At 44.6% G+C, this 16,714-nt stretch overlaps 1 protein-coding gene across 1 annotated transcript in view; it reads right to left on the bottom strand.

Annotated features, from left to right (window-relative positions):
* Positions 1-16,714, bottom strand: part of LOC115138394 (connector enhancer of kinase suppressor of ras 3-like) — an 81,945-nt gene that overhangs the window by 34,233 nt on the left and 30,998 nt on the right. The window contains exon 2 of the mRNA XM_065025660.1: positions 10,001-10,164. Coding sequence (XP_064881732.1) covers positions 10,001-10,164 — 164 coding nt within the window. The remainder of the gene's footprint in view (positions 1-10,000; positions 10,165-16,714) is intronic.

The raw sequence follows: 16,714 nt of genomic DNA on the forward strand, positions 1-16,714 counted from the left end.
TAAGAGAAAATGTTGCCGAGCAATTCTACACTTTTTGCCATGAGGCAGATTTGTTGAGGTTCTACAGCTCCTTTTATGCTTTTGTTCACATTTTGTCATTAAGCCGAGAGAATTGTGCAGATTTAAAGCTAATTTCCTGCAATTCTACAAAGTTTGTAATTATATACTAACTATTTGTTAGTGCAGTTTAAAAAATACAGATAAGAATAAGAGATTAAAGTAACTAAAGAGGAGCAGTAAAAAATATATATATATACAGGGGGGTGCCGGTACAGAGTCAATGTGCTGGTTAGTTTAGGAAGTAAATGTAGGTAGAGTTAATTAAAGTGACTATCCATAGATGATAACAGAGAGTGGCAGTGGTGTGGAGAGGGGGGGAGGCAATGTGAATCATCTGGGTAGCCATTTGACTAGATGTTCAGGAGTCTTATGGCTTGGGGGTGGAAGCTGTTAAGAAGCCTCTTGGACCTAGACTTGGCACTCTGGTACTGCTTGCGGTGCGGTAGCAGAGAGAACAGTCCATGGCTAGGGTGGCTGGAGTCTGACAATTATCAGGGCCTTCCTGACACCGCTTGGTATAGATCCTGGATGGTAGGAAGCTTTGCCCCAGTAATGTACTGGGCCGTTCGTGCCAGCCTCTATAGTGCCTTGGGGTCAGAGGCCGAGCAGTTGCCACACCAGGCAGTGATGCAACCAGTCAGGATGCTCTCGATGGTGCAGCTGTAGAACCTTTTGAGGATCTGAGGACCTACGCAGAATATTTTCAGTCTCCTGAGGGGGAATAGGTTTTGTCATGCCCGCTTCACGACTGTCATGGTGTGCTTGGACCATGTTAGTTTGTTGGTGATGTGGACACCAAGGAACTTTAAGCTCTCAACCTGCTCCACTGCAGCCCCGTTAATGAGAATGGATCCGTGCTCTGTCCTCTTTTTCCTGTAGTCCACAATCATCTCCTTTGTCTTGATCACGTTGAGGGAGAGGTTGTTGTCCTGGCACCACACGGCCCAGTCTCTGACCTCCTCCCTATAGGCTGTCTCGTTGTTGTCGGTGATCAGGCCTACCACTGTTGTGTCATTGGCAAATGTAATGATGGTGTTGGAGTCGTGCCTGGCCGTGCAGTCATGAGTGAACAGGGAGTAAAGGAGGGGGCTGAGCACGCACCCTTGAGGGGCCCCTGTGTTGAGGATCGGCGTGGCGGATGTTTTGTTACCTACCCTTACCACTTGGGGGCGGCCCGCAGGAAGTCCAGGATCCATTTTTTTTTCACCTTTATTTAACCAGGTAGGCTAGTTGAGAACAAGTTCTCATTTACAACTGGGACCTGGCCAAGATAAAGCAAAGCAGTGCGACACAAACAACAGAGTTACACATGGAATAAACAAGCGTACAGTCAATAACACAATAGAAAGAAAGTCTATATACAGTGTGTGCAAATGGAGTGAGGTGGTAGGCAATAAATAGGCCATAGTAGCGAAGTAATTACAATTTAGCAACTTAACACTGGAGTGATAGATGTGCAAGTAGAAATACTGGTGTGCAAGAGCAGAAAAGTAAATAAAAATAATATGGGGATGAGATGGGTAGATTGGATGGGCTATTTACAGATGGGCTATGTACAGCTGCAGCGATCGGTTAGCTGCTCAGATAGCTGATGTTTAAAGTTAGTGAGGGAAATAAGTCATCAGTCTCAGCGATTTTTGCAATTCGTTCCAGTCATTGGCAGCAGAGAACTGGAAGAAAAGGCGGCCAAATGAGGTGTTGGCTTTGTGGATGACCAGTGAGATATACCTGCTGGAGTGCACGCTACGGGTGGGTGTTGTTATCCTGACCAGTGAGCTGAGATAAGGCGAAGCTTTACCTAGCAAAGACTTATAAATGACCTGGAGCCAGTGGGTTTGGCGACAAATATGTAGCCAGGGCCAGCCGATTAGAACATACAGGTCGCAGTGGTGGGTGGTATATGGGGCTTTGGTGACAAAACAGATGGCACTGTGATAGCAAACTGGATGCAGTGTTGGAGGCTATTTTGTAAATGACATCGCCGAAGTCGAGGATCGGTAGGATAGTCAGTTTTACTAGGGTATATTTGGCGACGTGAGTGAAGAAGCTTTGTTGCGGAATTGAAAGCCGATTCTAGATTTAATTTTGGAATAGAGGTGTTTAATATGAGTCTGGAAGGAGAGTTTACAGTCTAGCCAGACACCTAGGTATTTGTAGTTGTCCACATATTCTAAGTCAGAACCGTCCAGAGTAGTGATGCTAGTCGGGCGGGCGGGTGTGGGCAGCTAACGGTTGAAAAGCATGCATTTAGTTTCAGAGGGGGGTGTTCAGTCCCAGGGTCCTTAGCTTATTGATGAGCTTTGAGTGCACTATGGTGTTGAACGCTGAGCTGTAGTCAATGAATAGCATTCTCACATAAGTGTTCCTTCTGTCCAGGTGGGAAAGGGCAGTGTGGAGTGCAATAGAGACTGCAGTAATGCAAATTGGAGTGGGTCTAGGGTTTCTGGGATGATGGTGTTGATGTGAGTCAGCCTTTCAAAGCACTTCGTGGCTACAGACGTGAGTGCTATGGGTCGGTAGTCATTTAGGTAGGTTACCTTCGTGTTCTTGGGCACAGGCACTATGGCAGTCTGCTTAAAACATGTTGGTATTACAGACTCAGACAGGGAGATGTTGAAAATGTTAGTGAAGACACTTGCTAGTTGGTCAGCACATGCTGATGTATGTTGACCTGTCTTAAAGGCCTTACTGACATCGGCTGCAGAGAGCGTGATCAGTCTTCCGGTACAGCTGGTGCTCTCATGCATGTTTCAGTGTTATTTGCCTTGAAGAGAATATAGAAGCAGTTTAGCTCATCCGGTAGGCTCGTGTCACTGGGCAGCTCTCGTTTGTGCTTCCCTTTGTAGTCTAATGGTTTGCAGGCCCTGCCACATCCGCCAAGCGCCAGAGACGGTGTAGTAAGACTCGATCTTAGTCCTGTATTGATGCTTTGCCTGTTCGATGGTTCGTCGAAGGGCATAGAGGGATTTCTTACAAGCTTCCGGGTTAGAGTCCCGCTCCTTGAAAGCGGCAGCTCTAGCCTTTATCTCAGTGCGGATGCTGCCTGTAATCTATGGTTTCTGGTATGTTCGTACGGTCACGGTGGGGACGACGTCATCGATGCACTTATAGTCATTGAAGCCAATGACTGATGTGGTGTACTCCTCAATGCCATTGGAGGAATTCCGGAAACATATTCCAGTCTGTGCTAGCAAAACAGTCCTGTAGCTTAGGATCTGCTTCATCTGACCACATTTTATTGATCTAGTCACTGGTGCTTCCTGCTTTAATTTTTGCTTGTAAGCAGGAATCAGGAGGATAGAATTATGGTCAGATTTGACAAATGGAGGGCGAGGGAGAGCTTTGTATGCATCTCTGTGTGTGGAGTATAGGTGGTCCAGGGTTATTTTTCCTCTGGTTGCACATTTAACATGCTGATAGAAATTAGGTAAAAATGATTTAAGTTTCCCTGCATTAAAGTCCCCGGCTACTAGGAGCGCCGCCTCTGGGTGAGCGTTTTCTTGTTTGCTTATGGCGGAATACAACTCATTCAATGCTATATTGGTGCCAGCCTCTGACTGTGGTGGTATGTAAACAGCTACAAAGAATATAGATGAGAACTCTCTCGGTAAGTAATGTGATCTGCAGCTTACCATGAGAAACTACCGCAGGAGAGCAATGGCTCGACACTTCCTTAGAGCTGTTGTTTACAAAAATACATAGACCGCCGCCCCTGGTCTTACCAGCCGCCGCTGTTCTATCCTGCCGGTACACCATATAACCAGCCAGCTGTATGTTGATGTTGTCGTCGTTCAGCCACGTCTCCATGAAGCATAAGATGTTAGTTTTTAATGTCACGTTGGTAGTTTAATCTTCCCAATAACTCTGCCATTTTACTGTCCAAAGATAGCATGTTTGCGAGCAGAATTTAGGGGAGTGGAGGTTTATTCGATTGCCGCCTACTCTTCAGAAGGAAGCCTTCCTGCCTCTCTTTCTCCACCTCCTCTTCACGCAGATCACTGGGGTCAGGGTCTGTTCCCGAGGGAGCCGCATATCCGAGGGGAAGGGTGCCCCTTGGGGGTCATGTGCCCTGTGTGCAGTTTGGTAATACAGCCCTGTTCAGACTGCAATGCTCTTATCAAACATCACATCGGCTACATTCATCATGACGTCAGTCAGCTGCTTGTTCTGGTTAGTGTAGCGCTGCATTAAAAACACTTCTACATTTTAGTCTGGCCAAGCCCCCCCCACAAAAAGAAAAGAAAAGTAAGATGGCTCACAGGCTGTTGCATCCACACCAGCCTCAGCCTGACTGGCACGGTAATGGCTAAATACGCTAAAGAGCTGAAAATAGCCTGCGCTCGCTCGGACCAACTCCACACTGAGGAAACCTGCAACTGATCAGCAGCTAACTCCACTCAGCTGCCGTTTTATATCAGGAGCATTTACTCAGGAACAGATTACTTACCTCATCCTAGAGTCGTCCCTATCGAGCTGCATGGGGCTGAGGTAGCAATCAATCAAATGTATTTTTTTTTTTTTTTACATCGGCAGATGTCAAAGTGCTGTACAGAAACCCAGCCAAAAACCCCAAACAGCAAGCAATGCAGATGTAGCAGCACGGTGGCTAGGAAAAACAGCCATATGTGCAAACTCATAACACGTCAAATTTACCACATCTCAGTATCCAAATTGCTCTTTCAGAAGGCCACTGAGACACGCAGAGCCTTAGGTCATTATGGAAACTTCATGAACGTTAGGCAGATTTATACCAGGAGAAGAAATGGAGAAAAGATGTGTCTACATATCTCAGGCGCTCTAAAAGCCCACACGGATCATGAAAAGACACACAGCAACTGTGTTGAACCAAAACAGAAAGTGAGACTTTGACACTAAGCTGTAGAGAGTGACTTAAGATCAAACAGCACCTCTGGCTTTGTCATTAGCGGGCCAATCATACACAGAAACACCAGCTCGGACTGCTATGCAGAAGTTCAATACCTCCACTTCAGCTGTAGCAACTAATAGGAACAGTCACCAGGTGAATAATGTGCGTATCAAATCAAATCCACTCCATTTGAATCCATCTTATTATGCTGAGCTAGTGACTGTTCTGAATAGGATCTGCTCGGGCCTCCAGATAGGCCCTGTATCCTGACAGACATGGAGAAGTGTTCACAGGAGACCTGAGGAGGCCCATCACAACAGGTTCTTCCTGCCACAGTGGACAGTAAAACACCACGTAGCAGTTTCCACCGCACTACTTAGCCACTGTGCCTTTAATATCTATTCCATGGCTCTGGGATACAATAGGGGGGGGGGGGGGGCTCTTCTCCTATGAGCAGGCTGCTGGGGTTCCAAAGGAAAAACAGAGGTGTTGGGTTTCAAGATGGATCTCTGCAGAAGTCATTATGTTTCTGAGAGTCCCCGTTTGAATAATTAACATGTTCTTCCTCTGTCTCCAGAGACCAGCTTGCTCAGATGACTTCTGCCTGTGTGAGCTGTAATTTGAGTGGTACCGAAGGGCTACATTAAGTCAGCCAGTCTAACATCCTGCTGAGGGAAAGGGACTATGGCAACGAGAGCCAAGTTAAGACACGTGTGATAGAAGGTTCTACTCATTTACGAGACGAGAACAGATACACAACTCTGATGTAAGAACATGCTTCTAAAAGCATTCAACAGCAGAGAAGGTTCAGACTATCTCATGACCATCGACCATGTGGCTCCATGACCAGTACAGGGGATATCCTGTCTACTGTGAAAGGACTGTTGTGTAACCACAAAGAGAAGAGATGGACTGTTTGACCCCCACAGCGAGAGGGGTCTGGTGTTTGTCAGCTGGTTGTTCCACTCATAAGCCGTGACCTCTCCCCAGTTAAAGTTAATTGAAACGAGGGTGTGTCTTCCTCCCGCGGGGTCAGTGAGACAGAGGCGTCTGTTAAGAAGAAGAGCCACAGCAGACCAGCACGACCAGCTTGTTTACCCAGGGTTCCTCAATCGGGGGTGCGAGGAGCGTTTCCATGCCACTGCTGGCCCGGCATTCCAAACCCAGGGTCACTAGCGGGGGAAACGAGTACGACTAAACATCCTCTCTGATCCTCTGTCTGAATGACATAACATAATCATCCTCTCCTAACAGACTCAAGTTATTTTGAGAAATAACAAAGGCTCTGGACTGGGGGACGATTTATTAACCATAACAAACACATGCTGGGGAAACATGAGGGAATATGGGTTAAATTTACGAAGCTCATCAAGAGAAAACAAAGAGGCTTCACTAAATTGCTGGCTCTGGGGGTGAGCAGAAATCTGGGCACAATTACCCTGAGCATAGAGTAAGGGATGCTGGACTCAGTGTTGGGGAGTAGTGAACTACATTTAGTTCAAATGTAATTACATTTTGCAGTAGCATGGTGGTAGTTGAACTATATTCAAATATTGGTAGTGTTGCCATGTAGTGGTGTAGCTAACTATTGGAACGACAACTTTTTTTTCGCAAAAATAAAATGTGTGTGAAGTAGGCAAGAATGTCCTTTATTTTTCAGCATCAGACCTGCCCAATTCTCACATGAAACACTATGTGCCCAATTCGTACCTGTTATGTCTAATAGGCTAAATTACACATTCGGTTATCTTATGACTCCAGAGTGATATGTTACTTCAGTTAAGTAAGCTATATTTTTCTTAATGGTAGCTTTAGTGTAGCCTAAATTCTTCCAGGATGAAGTAATTGGTAACTTGGAAAAGGAAATTTTCAGAGTAGCTTCCCCAACACTGGCTGGACTGAAGGATGTACACTATGGTGCATAAGGTATGACACAGATTCATCATAGCATAAGCATTACCTTCTACCCCTGTAAAAAGCATTTCCCTGTGTCCGTTCCCAATGATCACAGTAACCGCCTAGGGTCTTCTCTTCAAGCGGTTATCACCATCTCTGCTCCAGAGAGGGATGCTCAGACTAGAGGGCGACCGATTATGATTTTTCAACGCCGATACCGATTATTGGAGGACCAAAAAAGCCGGTGCCGATTTTTTAAATTTATTTATTTGTAATGACAATTACAACAATACTGAATTAACACATTTTAACTTAATATAAAACATCAATAAAATCAATTTAGCCTCAAATAAATAATGAAACCTGTTCAATTTGGTTTAAATAATGCAAAAACAAAGTGTCGGAGAAGAAAGTAATATGTGCCATGTAAAAATATGTGCCATGTGAAATATGTGTAATGTAAAAAAGCTAACGTTTAAGTTCCTTGCTCAGAACATGAGAACATATGAAAGTTGGTGGTTCCTTTTAACATGAGACTTCAATATTCCAAGGTAAGAGGTTTTAGGTCGTAGTTAATATAGTATTTATAGGACTATTTATTTCTATACCATTTGTATTTCATATACCTTTGACTATTGGATGTTCTTATAGGCACTATTGTATTGCCAGTGTAACAGTATAGCTTCCGTCCCTCTCCTCGCTCCTACCTGGGCTCGAAACAGGAACACATCGACAACAGCCACACCCATCGTTCCACAAAAGCTGCGGGGAATAACTACTCCAAATCTAAAAGCGAGTGACGTTTGAAACAGTATTAGCGCACCAGCTAACTAGCTAGCCATTTCACATTGGTTACACCAGCCATTTGGCTGATAGGCTTGAAGTCATAAACAGCGTTGTGCTTGCAAAGAGCTGCTGGCAAAACGCACGAAAGTGCTGTTTGAATGAATGATTACGGGCCTGCTGCTGCTCAGACTGCTCTATCAAATCAGACTTAATTATAACATAATAACACACAGCCTTTGCTCATTAATATGATAGAATCCAGAAGCTATCATTTCGAAAACAAAACGTTTATTATTTCAGTGAAATACGGAACCGTTCGGTATTTTATCTAATGGGTGGCATCCATAAGTCTAAATATTCCTGTTACATTGCACAACCTTCAATGTATGTCATAATTACGTAAAATTCTGGCAAATTAGTTCGCAATGAGCCAGGCAGCCCAAACTGTTGCATATACCCTGACTCTGCGTGCAATGAACGCAAGACAAATGACACAATTTCACCTGGTTAATATTGCCTGCTAAACTGGATTAGTAGTTATAACTAGTGATTATGATTGATTGTTTTTTATAAGTTAAGTTTAAATGCTAGCTAGCAATTTACCTTAGCTTCTACTGCATTCGCTAACAGGAAGGCTACTCGTGGAGTGCAATGGTTAGAGCGTTGGACTAGTTAACCGTTTCCGGTGCAAGAGTGGAACCCCTGAGCTGACAAGGTGAAAATCTCTGCCCCTGAACAAGGCAGTTAACCCACAGTTCATAGGCCGTCATTGAAAATAAGAATGTGTTCTTAACTGACTTGCTTAGTTAAATAAAGTTATACATTTTTGTTGTTGTTTGTTTTTAATTAAAAATAAATACTCGGAAATCAGCGCCCAAAAATACCGATTTCCGATTGTTATGAAAACTTGAAACCGGCCCTAATTAAATCGGCCATTCCGATTAATCGGTCGACCTCTAGCTCAGACACTATCCAACAATACTTTCCAATGAATATTACCTAGAGATGATGAATCAAGGAACAACAGGCTTCAGAGGTCCGTCTCCAACCTTTTGTCAGACAATCCCAGGATCAGGATTCCACAGCTGGACATAGACTCAGGGTCCTTAGACTGGCAGCTACCATGCTGGGATGAATCTATGTGTTGCTCTCCCCATCTGAATCTCAACCTTAATCAGAAGCAAACTAACCAGGATCAGATGACATGGGCACGAACACCACTCATGTCTAACCAGACAACACCAGGCTCCTCTGGCATTTACCTAAATGGTGGTGGGTGGGTATTTAGCAGTGCCAGCTAAATGAGATCTGTTTGGGTAAAGTGACCTGTTGGTCTACTGCTTAAAGTTTGCTTAAAGTTTCCTTTTCTACAGAATAAATACAAGATCAGGGAGAATTGCAGGACAACATCTGAATGGAAATGCTCCTTTAAGGACCTTGATAGAGGAAAAATCAGTAGTGCGAGCCATTTTAAAGGAGCATAAGGATTTCACAAAAATAAACGCTGACACTGATCAAAACTTAAGACCGCAATCTGGGCTGACACAGGAAACCCAAATCAATCCCATCTGTTTGAAAACCTGGTTCTGTTTCAGTCTGAGTTTGGTGAATGTTTTAGGAGCACCTCTCCCTCTGCTTCTGTCCCACTCTCTCCCTCTCTTTGAGCTTTAAGACAGTGGTATTGACCATAACTCTTCTCCTGGCAGCTCTTTTGATGGATGGCCGGACGCCAGGCTAGAAGGCCGTATCAGCGTTCCCATGAGCCACTGGGGTGAGAGACAAGGCTGAGGCCAGGACTGCACTGGGAATGCAACAGCTGACCTGACATTTCACCCTCTCTCTCTGTGTGTGTGTGTGTGTGTGTGTGTGTGAGAGAAACAGAAGAGATATAGCTAAAGAAAGAGCACAATAACCCCTTTCTTCTCTTCATCCCCTTCATGTCCTGTGATGTCTAAGTGATGTGATTCCCCATCTGACCACTACTAATCACCAGCTCAAATCTAACCACCAGACCTGGAGCCCATAGAGCCTGATTACAAAGCCTGGTTTCCCTCCATCTGGACTGAAATACAGCTTTCCTACTCTAATGTCCTGGAGCAGTGTTCTACACCCTACTGAGTTGTGTGGGAAATGAGATTCTGCACCACTGGTTGCCAACTACAATCTGGGCCTATTTCAAACACGCACACACTGGCACCGAGAGAGCGAAAGAGGGGACAGCAGGGCTGATGACCTTAGCTCCATCTCCAGAGATTCTCACTGAACAACCAGCGAGCTCCTGGTCCCATCATCCCGTTTTCACACAAGGGCTTTCATGATCTGTCATGCTATTATTGACCTGCATGTGGGGGGGGTGAGCGAGAGATTGAGATGTGAGCACCATGTACGTACCAGAGCACAGAGCAGGTCGACGGACTCCAGCACCAGCTCCTGGTGTCCGATGCGGGCCACACCCAGCTCCTCCAGGTCCTGATGGGAGATCTTCAGGAGCTGCTCCCCGCTGATCTTCTCCCGCTCAAAGTTAGGCACATACTGCTGCAGGCTGTCATCCAAGCCTGGACACAGAGAGGGGGAAGGAGAGAACGAGTGTCAGTACCTTGAGACAAAGAGCACCGATAAGAAATACCTTTATGTGATAACATGAAATAACAGTAAAAGCTGTGTTTTTTTATGCAGGCCTCTAACATTGAGTGATACAGAGGCCTACCCACAGTAGAGACGCAGCACATGAATCTCCTTAAAGACGCAACAGGATTCGTGGAAGTCGGTCTCCACCTGTCTCGACACAAGCCCAGTTCTAATAACGGACCTGACACCTGACGACATAGGGGCGGCTGTGTAGTACACAGACCAATAGCAGAGAGAGAGAGAGAGAGAGAGAGAGAGAGACAAACAGGTGCATCAGATCTAGCCCCAAGATAAACACGCCATAAACAGAAGAGCGGTTAAACCGCTCCTAACTCTTTTGGGACAGTTGAACAATGGGCGGCTCTTTGTCCAATTACAGTTGGGGGATGTCTCTTAGCTGTTTTTTAAACCCCCACACTGTTGGATGAGTTTATCACAATAGCAGCCACTCTGCCCACTCAAGGAAAGGCAATTTGTTCTACATTACACTCACACCTACTAAGGGCTCAGCTGGATGAATTGGTCCAATGCAATTTTTATATTTTATAGCCCCATTAGCAGAAGTCTGTGGGTAACATGTAGTGCTTTCCACAAGACAACTGCAAAAAAAAAGTCTCCCAAGAGAGCCAAACACAAATGCTTCTTGTTCACAATAAACCATTTGGGGGGTGGGGAGTAAACACCATCTAGTCCATCAATGAGGGCACAGAGAGGGGGCAGCTGCAGAGCTATGGCCCTGAGCCCTGGCCCTCTGAATGGCCCGTCAGCTGCACAACCCCCCTGATCCTGACAGATGTACACACACACAGACTTGCTGTGAGTATGGCCATCCAAAACCCATCCATTTCTCCGTTGACAAGTATTCAAGGAAAGAGCTTTGGTTTCGTACATTCTTTCCAGTCTAAACTGCAGCCATATTAACAACACTCCATATATGAATACACTACATTGAGCATTATGTGTATGCAGAAGGGGTATGTTCTGTGGTAAGGAGCCTTCTTTATAAATGGTACCTCATTTTCACACCTGTGTGGCATTCAATGTGTGTGTGTGGTGTGCTGTTGCTGCGGCAACATGTGTGTGTGTGTGTGTGTGTGTGTGTGTGTGTGTCAGCGTGGTGAATGGCTTAGTGCTGCAGGATATCCAGTTGCAGATACCAGAGCAGACTGTTAATTCGTCTGGCCTGCAGAGCAGAGAGCCAGGGGCTCCCAGGACACACCACAGAGACTGCTGTGCCAATCATATGTCTACTGGGTTGCAACAAGAGTAGCATGCGTTGCTGTGACTGTCCCCTTCTCTCTCTCTCTCACACACACACACACACACACACACACACACACACACACACACACACACACACATTCAAACCCACCAACATGGAACAGCCAAGTCTTTCACAAAATACTACAAATCTGCAGAAGAATCTCGAACAGACCATTAACTGTGCTTTTTACATTGAAGTTATTTTTTAACGACCTCTTATAAAACCTCAAAACGCTAGAAAGTCTGCAAGGCTTCTGCAGTGAAATCAACAAAAGACATCAAACTGCTCAACTATAACCCACAACGCAACCAGTCAAGTTCACTTACTGTCTAAACATTTTTCACATTCCTGGCTTGAGAATTCCCAGGGCAGACTTTATGCAATTTGGGCTTAATCCCTAAGATGGACTGAGTTTTGGCAGCACAGAGGGAGCTCACTTCAAAAGGCCCAGTGGAGGAGAGTATGAGAGAGACCCAGTGAGCGCTGTGTGGCGGAGGGGGACTGAACGCAGCCCAACACAAACACAGCCTCAGCCTCTGACTGGGCCAGCTGCTGGTAATGGGATTAAAGAGAAACAAAAGAATGGAAACACAGGGCTAAGGTTTCTCCTTCCTGCATTACCCTCGGCGTGTTAAGAAGGCATTTCCTGTGGAACGATGCCATCCTTCTGCGGAATCTCTCTACGGATGAGTTAAGGGGAGAGGGGAAGGAAAACTAAGTTTGGGCTACTAGGCCTGCTCTGACTGTGGCAGTTTTCCTTCCCATTATTAATCAACTCTGAGATGAACTTCTCCTGAACAGCCTACAGGCGTATTACAAAGCTTTGGGTAGACAAACAAAACATCTTCCCAAAACAGAACTTCCCTTCCACCCTCAATACCTAAATTGCTTCATTCGTTTAAGTGTTTTTTTACACCTCCCCAAATCCGTCTCCAAGAGCACTGCCCTGACTTTGGAATTCTGGGTCAGATCACGGTAGGGTCCAACCTGACTTGCCTGGCGGTCTAATTCAGAGAGTTTGAACAAAAGCTGCCACTTCAAAACAGCCTGAGTGTGTGTGTGTGTGTGTGGGGGGGGGGTCCCCTCGATGGGACTAATTGAGAGGATCCCGCTGGGGAGAGAGTGGGAAACATGGGTACCCCCAGTAAGACTGCATTATCCCAATAGGTATACAAGTCAAAGTGCATTTATCCCATAGGAACCACAGGCTACATTTGCTCCCAGAGTCTTAAGGGACAATACCATGATCTCTCTGGCCCGTACTCTTGCCACATCCAGAAGAAAAGACGCACCTTCTCACATAGACCTGATAAAAGTATATAGAGCGTAGACCAATGGCTACAGGGTGTGTGAGAAACTATTAACGTCCATTAAGGACATAAAAACAAGTGAGGGAGGTGGGTGTCACACTAGAATGAATTGATGAAGGGGGTGGAAGTGGGAGAATTTGTGAAAGCTCTTCAAAAAGGCCAAACCAGGCTTAAAACATTTTAACGCTATCCTGAAAACAGAATTTAACACGCACTTAAATGCCAAAGCTGAGATGAAGTGTGAAGAAACATGCAGAAACACAAAAGACAAATTCTGTCTCACAAAAATGTTATGCATTAACCCAGGCTTCTCCTCATTTGAACATCAGTAGAAAATGGAGCTTATGGTCTGTGTGTGTGTGTGTGTGTGTGTGTGTGTGTGTGTGTGAGATAGTGACATTAGTGAGTCCAGCGGAGACTGAACAATCCAATTGAGTAAATGGTCCAGCATAAACATGTGTTTTCAATGTAACATATTAGGAGGAAGTTCCGTTTCAAAGCACTTTGAGTGATCGATTTTCACAATATAGGGATGATTAGTAAACCTTGACACCCCCCGTCTGTCATTACCTCACCCACTCTGGAGCAGGGGGCTGGATAGACGGGCGCCTGCTGTTACTGTGGGGTCCTGCTGCCACAAGCTACACCTATTAATTGGGGCCTGGAACTACACTACATTTATTCCTTCATTCATTCATTTCATTGGGGACAACGCACATTAATTAACATCCATATTACAATAATGCAACATCCCATGTAAATGTGCCGGGGTTAGCCGAAAGATCATTTGCACCCGTAGTCCCAGGGCAGCTAAGGACAATTACACAGCCACAAAGAAATACACACTAAAACAATACATTACATCCAATAATATATTATTCTAACAACTACACTATTATCAACTGTCGTCTTACGTATGAGGAACCACAGATAACTCAGGTTTGTACAGGTTTGGATAGATTTAAGCCATGTTTTCAATTTAAATGTAAAAGTACAATAATCAGTGCAGCTTCTCAAGTCCCTGGGCACTGCATTCCAGTATATTGTAGCTCGAACAGAAAAGTCCAATTGACCGATTTTACTGTGTTGAAAAGGTTGGTGCTTTCTTTGAGCATGATATGCCGGCATAGGGGTGGAGGGGCCATGCAGGATCTTAAAGACAAGGCTTACATACTGTTAAAAGCTATCCAGACTAAATCAATTATGTTTCTAAATTAAATGACAATGGTGGTCACTGTTTGGTTTGTTGTCAAAAATCGTAAGCGTTTGTTTGTAGAGTGATTCAATTGGTTTCAGAATAGTAGCTCCTGTTTGTGACCAGTATGTGAGGAAACATCTCAGATGTGAGAAGATCATAGCATGTATATACAGTTTGGCGGCCTCCAGAAGAAGGAAAGGTCTTATAAACCTAAAGTTGGAGAATCCAAACTTGACCATGTTCACCACCTTCACATGTTTCTTACATGTCAAGTTGGAGTCCAAAATGACACCAAGATACCTGAAGTTAGACACAACTTTCAGATTCTCCCCATTCCCCAGATTCTCCCCACAGCTCATTGGGAAGAATCAAAGGATTTCTTAGAGAAGAAGAACATAAACAGTCTTGTCGATATTTAAATGCATGCAAGAATTGGTCATCCATTTAGAAACATGTATCATAGCTTCAGTTAACAACTAGTTGTCTGTATCGTCTAGAACTGTATCGTCTGCATACATCTACATGTTACATTGGGGGCCTAATATTGACCCTTGTGGGACCCCAATGTTATAGCAAAGAGAGTCCGACTGAGTGTCTCCCCAAACGAACCCTTTGACTTCAGTTTGTCAGATAGGAATACATCCAACTAATGACTTCATTAAAGGGAGGATAGTTTGGATAGGAGGACCTCATGATTCACAGTATCAAAGGCCTTTTTAAGATCCAAAAAGACTGTGCCGACTTCACCACCTATGTCCAGTTGAGATTGAATTCACTCCAGAAAATAGCAATTGGCTGTTGTTTCGGTAGAATGGTTAGATCTGAATCCAAATTGTATTTGATGGATGGCGTTGCCCTGAATGAGGTGATCAGCCAGATGTTCAACCACCCATATTTCCGCTACTTTTGATAGCACTGGAAGAATGCTTATATGTTTTCCACCAGTGTTGGGTCACCAGATTTTAAAAAACAGGCATCACTGCAGCAGGCTTCCAAGCACCCATATTTGATGGACAGACTAACTATATGTAAAGTAGCCTTGTTTTTTCTAATGACTGCCTTGCCTGGTTCACCAACTACTTTGCAGACAGAGTTCAGTGTGTCAAATCGGATGGCATGTTGTCTGGTCCTCTGGCAGTCTATGGGGGTGCCGCAGGGTTCAATTCTCGGGCCGACTCTTTTCTCTGTATATATCAATGATGTTGCTCTTGCTGCGGGCGATTCCCTGATCCACCGCTTACGCAGACGACACCATTCTGTATACTTCTGGCCCTTCCTTGGACACTGTGCTATCTAACCTCCAAACGAGCTTCAACGCCATACAACACTCCTTCCTTGGCCTCCAACTGCTCTTAAACGCTAGTAAAACCAAATGCATGCTTTTCAACCGTTCGCTGCCTGCATCCGCACGCCCGACAAGCATCACCACCCTGGATGGTTCCGACCTAGAATATGTGGACATCTATAAGTACCTAGGTGTCTGGCTATACTGTAAACTCTCCTTCCAGACTCATATCAAACATCTCCAATCCAAAATCAAATCTAGAGTCTGCTTTCTATTTCGCAACAAAGCCTCCTTCACTCACACAGCCAAACTTACCCTAGTAAAACTGACTATCCTACAGATCCTCAACTTCGGCGATGTCATCTACAAAATGGCATCCAATACTCTACTCAGCAAACTGGATGCAGTTTATCACAGTGCCATCCGCTTTGTTACTAAAGCACCTTATACCACCCACCACTGCGACCTGTATGCTCTAGTCGGCTGGCCCTCGCTACATATTTGTCGCCAGACCCACTGGCTCCAGGTCATCTACAAGTCCATGCTAGGTAAAGCTCCGCCTTATCTCAGTTCACTGGTCACGATTGCAACACCCACCCGTAGCACGCGCTCCAGCAGGTGTATCTCACTGATCATCCCTAAAGCCAACACCTCATTTGGCCGCCTTTTCTTCCAGTTCTCTGCTGCCTGTGACTGGAACGAATTGCAAAAATCGTTGAAGTTGGAGACTTTTATCTCCCTCACCAACTTTAAACATCTGCTATCTGAGCAGCTAACCGATCGCTGCAGCTGTACATAGTCCATCGGTAAATAGCCCACCCAATTTACCTTCCTCATCCCCATACTGTTTTTATTTATTTACTTTTCTGCTCTTTTGCACACCAGTATCTCTACCTGCACATGACCATCTGATAATTTATCACTCCAGTGTTAATCCGCTAAAATTGTAATTATTCGCCTACCTCCTCATGCCTTTTGCACACAATGTATATAGACTCCTTTTTTCTTTTTTTTCTACTGTGTTATTGACTTGTTTATTGTTTACTCCATGTGTAACTCTGTGTTGCTGTCTGTTCACACTGCTATGCTTTATCTTGGCCAGGTCGCAGTTGTAAATGAGAACTTGTTCTCAACTAGCCTACCTGGTTAAATAAAAGGTGATTTTATTTTTTTAATAAAAAAAAAAAAATGTACAATAGGGGCAATCAGAGAATGTGTCCCTCTTCAGGAAGTCTAGATCAAAAACATATTGTTATATAGCTCCTGAAGAAGCTAATAATAATGAATATTGGTTTATTGTTATCTATGGGAGTGAGAACTGTGGTCTTGGTTGAAAATCTTTGCGCCAGTTCCCTGACAAAGTCAACAAAATACATTTTTTTTTAAAGATGGTGGATATAAAAATCGGAGTCTTGAATTA

This window comes from Oncorhynchus nerka, linkage group LG12 (genome assembly GCF_034236695.1).
Source record: "Oncorhynchus nerka isolate Pitt River linkage group LG12, Oner_Uvic_2.0, whole genome shotgun sequence".
NCBI classification, from domain to species: domain Eukaryota; kingdom Metazoa; phylum Chordata; class Actinopteri; order Salmoniformes; family Salmonidae; genus Oncorhynchus; species Oncorhynchus nerka.